This window comes from Salvelinus alpinus, chromosome 10 (genome assembly GCF_045679555.1).
Source record: "Salvelinus alpinus chromosome 10, SLU_Salpinus.1, whole genome shotgun sequence".
Taxonomy (NCBI): domain Eukaryota; kingdom Metazoa; phylum Chordata; class Actinopteri; order Salmoniformes; family Salmonidae; genus Salvelinus; species Salvelinus alpinus.
This window is the reverse complement of record NC_092095.1, coordinates 18,743,725-18,751,035: the sequence shown is the minus strand read 5'-3', so window position 1 is coordinate 18,751,035 and position 7,311 is coordinate 18,743,725. Positions and strand designations below refer to the sequence as shown.

Sequence of the window (7,311 nt, the reverse complement as noted above, 5' to 3'; positions counted from 1 at the left end):
GGTTAGCAGATGTTAATGGTCACATACACATGGTTAGCAGATGTTAATGGTCACATACACATGGTTAGCAGATGTTAATGGTCACATACACATGGTTAGCAGATGTTAATGGTCACATTCACATGGTTAGCAGATGTTAATGGTCACATTCACATGGTTAGCAGATGTTAATGGTCACATACACATGGTTAGCAGATGTTAATGGTCACATACACATGGTTAGCAGATGTTAATGGTCACATACACATGGTTAGCAGATGTTAATGGTCACATTCACATGGTTAGCAGATGTTAATGGTCACATACAACATGGTTAGCAGATGTTAATGGTCACATTCACATGGTTAGCAGATGTTAATGGTCACATTCACATGGTTAGCAGATGTTAATGGTTAGCAGATGTTAATGGTCACATACACATGGTTAGCAGATGTTAATGGTCACATTCACATGGTTAGCAGATGTTAATGGTCACATACACATGGTTAGCAGATGTTAATGGTCACATACACATGGTTAGCAGATGTTAATGGTCACATTCACATGGTTAGCAGATGTTAATGGTCACATACACATGGTTAGCAGATGTTAATGGTCACATACACATGGTTAGCAGATGTTAATGCGAGTGTAGCGAAATGATTGTGCTTCTAGTTCCGACAATGCAGTAATAACCAACGAGTAATCTAACCTAACAATTCCACAACTACTACCTTATACACACAAGTGTAAAGGGATAAAGAATATGTACATAAAGATATATGAATGAGTGATGGTACAGAACGGCATAGGCAAGATGCAGTAGATGGTATAGAGTACAGTATATACATATGAGATGAGTAATGTAGGGTATATAAACATAAAAGTGGCATAGTTTAAAGTGGCTAGTGATACATGTATTACATAAAGATGGCAAGATGCAGTAGATGATATAGAGTACAGTATATACATATACATTATATTAAGTGGCATTGTTTAAAGTGGCTAGTGATACATTTTTGATCAATTTCCATTATTAAAGTGAGCTGAAGTTGAGTCAGTATGTTGGCAGCAGCTACTCGATGTTAGTGGTGGCTGTTTAACAGTCTGATGGCCTTGAGATAGAAGCTGTTTTTCAGTCTCTCCTATTACCCCTACCTATATGTACATATCTACCTCAATTACCTCGTACCCCTGCACATCGACTCGGTACTGGTACCCTGTGTGTATTATAATGAGTAATTATCATTACTCATTGTGTATTTATTCCTTGTGGTATAATTGTTCTATTATTTCTCTCTGCATTATTGGGAAGGGCCCGTAACTAAGCATTCCACTGTTGGTCCACCTGTTGTTCACGGCACATGGGACAAATAAAACATGTGATTTGATGGAGTAGTGAATAATAATGGTGTGTAGTGGTAGTGTGTATCACTCTCGGTGACAGAGGGGGACTGAGAATGTGACCCTGAAGCCTGGTGGTGGGGCCTGGCCAGGGGAGGGGACTGGGGTTGCTGTGAATGGGGCCCTGCCAGGGGAGGGGACCATGGGGTCACTGTGAATGAGGCCTTCTCCCTGACTCTCAGCTCTTCTCCCCACGACACCACATTCCTGTGACGCAGGAGTTATGGTCCTGTAATTGGGGAGAGGGCTGCTTTTCTTGTGAGGGGAAGATAAGGATGTGTGTGTGTGTCTGTCTGTCTGTGTGTGTGTGTGTGTGTGTGTGTGTGTGTGTGTGTGTGTGTGTGTGTGTGTGTGTGTGTGTGTGTGTGTGTGTGTGTGTGTGTGTGTGTGTGTGTGTGTGTGTGTGTGTGTGTGTGTGTGTGTGTGAGAGAGAGAGAGAACGAGTCACAACTCCTGCAGCTCTGTCACACGCTGGGTGTGACATAAACGTCATTAATGTCTGTAACAGTAACACACACACACACACACACACACACACACACACACACACACACACACACACACACACACACACACACACACACACACACACACACACACACACACACACACACACACACACACACACACGTACACACACAGTGTTCCTACTGCCCCCTACCTCTGCACATAAAGATGTTGGATGCAGAGTCTGTCTTTAAATATTTAGAGGTCAGAGGCCAGCTCCACTTTATAAATACCATCAATCCTTCTAGTCCAGCAGCACACTCACACAGGGACAGCATCCCACTCACACAGGGACAGCATCCCACTCACACAGGGACAGCATCCCACTCACACAGGGACAGCATCCCACTCACACAGGGACAACATCCCACTCACACAGGGACAGCATCCCACTCACACAGGGACAGCATCCCACTCACACAGGGACAGCATCCCACTCACACAGGGACAGCATCCCACTCACACAGGGACAGCATCCCACTCACACAGGGACAGCATCCCACTCACACAGGGACAACATCCCACTCACACAGGGACAGCATCCCACTCACACAGGGACAGCATCCCACTCACACAGGGACAGCATCCCACTCACACAGGGACGGCATCCCACTCACACAGGGACGGCATCCCACTCACACAGGGACGGCATCACACTCACACAGGGACAGCATCCCACTCACACAGGGACAGCATCCCACTCACACAGGGACAGCATCCCACTCACACAGGGACAGCATCCCACTCACACAGGGACAGCATCCCACTCACACTGGGACAGCAGCAGACATACACTGGGACAGCAGCAGACATACACAGGGACAGCATCCCACTCACACAGGGACAGCATCCCACTCACACAGGGACAGCATCCCACTCACACAGGGACAGCAGCAGACATACACAGGGACAGCATCCCACTCACACAGGGACAGCATCCCACTCACACAGGGACAGCATCCCACTCACCCAGGAAGAGTATTATGTCATGTTTCATGTTCTGTGTGGACCCCAGGAAGAGTAGCTGCTACTATAGCAACAGCTAATGGGGATCCTGATAAAATACTCCATACACACATACTCCATACACACACACACACACATACACACACACACACACACATACTCCATACACACACACACATACACCATACACACATACACCATACACACATACTCCATACACACATATCCCATACACACACACACACACACACACATACTCCATACACACATACTCCATACACACATACACCATACACACATACTATATACACACATACACCATACACACATACTATATACACACACACACATACTCCATACACACATTGTCGTGGAAATTTGCAAGATTATGTTATAATGCTTGTATTGCATTGTAATGGTTGTTTTATTCGACAGAATAGAGTATTGTATGTGTGTTCCACTGAGGATGGGCCTCTATGAGATAGCACTGACAGAGGAGATTTACGATGTCTTTGGGTGATTAAACCTAAAGAGCATTCCAGATTGGATGAGGTAATGGTTCTGTGCTATGAAGTACCAGGAACGAGATTAGAACCTCGTCTGAGGGACCAAACTCAACGATAATTTATAGCGAATGTTATCTGGCTAAGGGATACTCCTTTCTCAAGAAAAAGTATTTCTTTGTGAACAGTTCCTAAGATCTGTGGTTCGTCATGTAAATTGAGAGGGGTGTATCTTGGATATAAAATATATTTGTATTTTTCTGTAGTCACTTTTCAATGGTTCATTAGAGATATCGCATCATTGAAAGTCAAAAAGGCTATTGCAAAGCTCATATAATTAAAGATGTAATTTAAGTATAACTCTGACTGGTGTGTAGTTTGTAACTCTCCTCATTTGGTAAAGCAGAGAAATGCCACCACATTATACACCATATACACATACTACATACACACATACTACATACACACATACTATATACACACATACTCCATACACACATACTACATACACACATACTACATACACACATACTACATACACACATACTCCATACACACATACTATATACACACATACTCCATACACACATACTCCATACACACATATTCCATACACACATACTCCATACGCACATATTCTGTACACACATACTACATACACACACACACATACTCCATACACATACTCCATACACACCATACACCATACACACACACACACACCATACACACACACACCATACACACACACACACAAGCACCATACACACACACACACACACACACACACACACACACACACACACACCATACACACACACACACACACACACCATACACACATACACACATACTCCATACACACATACTCCATACACACATACACACGTACTCCATACACACACACACATACACCATACACACATACTCCATACACACACACACACACACATACTCCATACACACATACTCCGTACACACACACATACTCCATACACACATAATCCGTACACACACACATACAGTTATTCCTATATAGTTGTTCTACAGTTATTCATACTCTGTCACTTATACACTCTTTGTCTGTTTGTCTTTGTCTTCTTTCGTTCTGTCTCTCACCTGAGAGACACACATACAGGGTAGTTCAGTGGAAGAATGCAGGAATAGAGGTGTGGGGAGGAGGGGGTTAAAGGTATAGTTGGAGGAATTTAGTAGCGCCTGGGGGAGGAGGAGGGGGGAGTCAGGATGTAGCTGTAAAAACAGGGCCTGATTGATTTAGCAAATGGAGCATCACAGTCTCTCTTTGAGACTCTACCCCTGTCCAGACACACACACAGACACAGAGACACAGAGACACAGGGACAGACACACAACTCAGCATGACAGGTCCTGTGCGTCTCATCTCTCTTGGAATAGGGGTCGGATGGAGGTGGGTGGGGGGTGGGAGGGCGGGCGGGCGGCACCTGTCAAGGCCAACCCCTGTAGCTCCCCTCTCCTTTTAATAATTCCCCCAGAAAGCCACAAACACACACACTGCCTGCATGGGAAATAGATCAGATATGAAAAAACATCATGCATCCTCAGTCACCCAGGTGTATGCTCAGCATCTAAAGTGAATCACTATTGTGTTTATATCAGTAGATGCCTTAACTCTGGCCTTAATTAAGCTGTGTTCATCTACATTGAAGTGTAAACACCCATATCTGGTTGTCTAGTCGGTTCACTGTGTATGAGTGGCTTGGTTACTTCTGTTTTGACAAAGAGTTGAGCGGTCCAAGAATAACAACTAGCCGTGCACCTCTGAAAATAATGGAGCGCCGCCATCTTTATGAAACAGAATAAATCAAGAGAGACTGGTTGACATTTAATTAGGTGAGGGAGTTGTATTTTTGTTTCATTTCACCGCTGGACTCCCTGCCTCTAGCATACACTACAGCTCTGATCATTGTTGTTGAATGTTCCCTCTTTCCACTTCTCTATTTTTCTCTCTATTAAACTGTTTTCTTTCTCTTTCTCTCTTTTCCCCCTTCTCTCTCTCTCCCGCAACACTTAAATATCCTGTACTCTACTCCCCCACTCTGACATCAGCGTTCTAAAGTCTAGCAGTGCTATTTCCTCCCAATCCAAACTGGTTGTTCTTTCCCTGAAACTCTAGAGGCAGGCACCGCTCACCTCTGACCCCTGATCCAGCCCCTGCGGCCCCCTCTGAGGGGGGTGAGGGGTTACAGGTCAGCCCAGTGTCTGTGCTGTGCAGACTGTGTGTCTGCAGGACAGAGTGGGAGCACATGGCCATCCAGTAATCCCTCTCCAGTTTCCCACAGTAACCAACCACTAACCAGGCAGGCTCCTAGTCTCTGTCCCACAGTCAGCCCCCTGCACAGCTCTGCTCTGACACAAACACACATGCGCTATTCATAGAAGGTGAATTAATCAAACAGTCTAGAATGGTACAGCCCAATATGGCCGCTGGACTGGTCCATTTGCACTGTTATAGAATATTTCCTTGAATTGGAATTCCCATTTTAGTAGTTCCCATCTTCCCATTTTATAGTTATTGTGTTGTCATCCTGCTCCAGATTGATGGACTACAGACTGGAGCACTTACACAGGCTGGCTGGGTTGAGGAAGCAAATGTGTGTATATTCCGCAATTGTGTTTATGGGAGAGCTTCTGTGGTGCTCTGACAGGGTTGGCTCCATGGTGGGACATGTTTATGTGTATCTGTGTGTGTTAGTGTCTCTCCTGACCTCTTTCTTGTCCTCCCTGTATCTCAGAGTTGCGTGACTTTGAACAAGACGACCAGCAGGACATTGAGGTGGATGAGGGGAACACGGCTGTGATCGTATGTCACCTCCCTGAGAGCCAGCCCAAGGCCCAGGTCCGCTACAGTGTCAAACAGGAGTGGCTCGAGACCTCCAAGGGTATGGATCGATTATTCCATTACAGGCCTATTCTCTTTCCCTGTCTAGTTTGCATTCTATCCCCCTCTCACTTCCTCCCTCTTTTTCTCTCAAGCAATCTCTCTCCTCGTACTCTACTGTAATTAATACTTTTTCTCTCTCTTTGGCATTCTCTCTCTCTTTCGCTCCCCCTCTATCTCTTGCTCTGTCCTCTCTCATTAGTATTTTCCCTCTCTCTCTCTCTTTCACTATATCTTTCCCTGGATTACTGGAATGCTGTATCTATCCTAGCTATCTGGCCCATCATTAAACTGCAGATAAGGCCATTATCTGGGTAATGTTGAAACATGGGAATACTCTGTTTATTTTGCAACCATTTATTTCTTGAGTTATTTGAGAGAAAAAGGCCCTCTCTGTGGCTGATATGTAGATGGCTGGGAGCCTTAGGAGGGGATGCGTGGCTTACAGAGAGAGAGGGAAATTAAAACCACGTTGAGGAGACACCACCATGTGGCTGGTGCTGACAGTGCACTCTGTTGTTGAAAGAGACTGCTGTAGGCCTAAATAAAATCAAATCACATTTTATTGGTCACATACACATATTTAGCAGATGTTATTGCGGGTGTAGCAAAATGCTTGTGTTCCTAGCTCCAACAGTGCAGTAGTATCTAACAATACACAACAATACACAAATCAAAAAGTAAAAGAATGGAATTAAGATATATAGAAATATTAGTATGAGCAATGTTGGAGTCCGGAGTTTAAATAAATATATATAGAGTACCAGTCAAAAGTTTGGACACCTACTCATTCAAGGATTTTATTTATTTTCATTATTTTAAACATTGTATAATAATAGCGAAGACATCAAAACTGAAATAACACATATGGAATCGTCGTAACCAAAAAAGTGTTTAACAAATAAAAATATATTTTATATTTGAGATTCTTCAAAGTAGCCACCCTTTGCCTTGATGACAGCTTTGTACACTCTTGGCATTCTCTCAACCAGCTTCATGAGGTAGTCACCTGGAATGCATTTTAATTAACAG

General features: G+C 44.1%; 1 protein-coding gene across 1 annotated transcript in view; it reads left to right on the top strand.

Moving 5' to 3' along the window:
• Positions 1 to 7,311, top strand: part of LOC139531640 (brother of CDO-like) — a 49,656-nt gene that overhangs the window by 29,195 nt on the left and 13,150 nt on the right. The window contains exon 4 of the mRNA XM_071328281.1: positions 6,134 to 6,280. Within this exon, the coding sequence (XP_071184382.1) occupies positions 6,134 to 6,280 (147 nt within the window). The remainder of the gene's footprint in view (positions 1 to 6,133; positions 6,281 to 7,311) is intronic.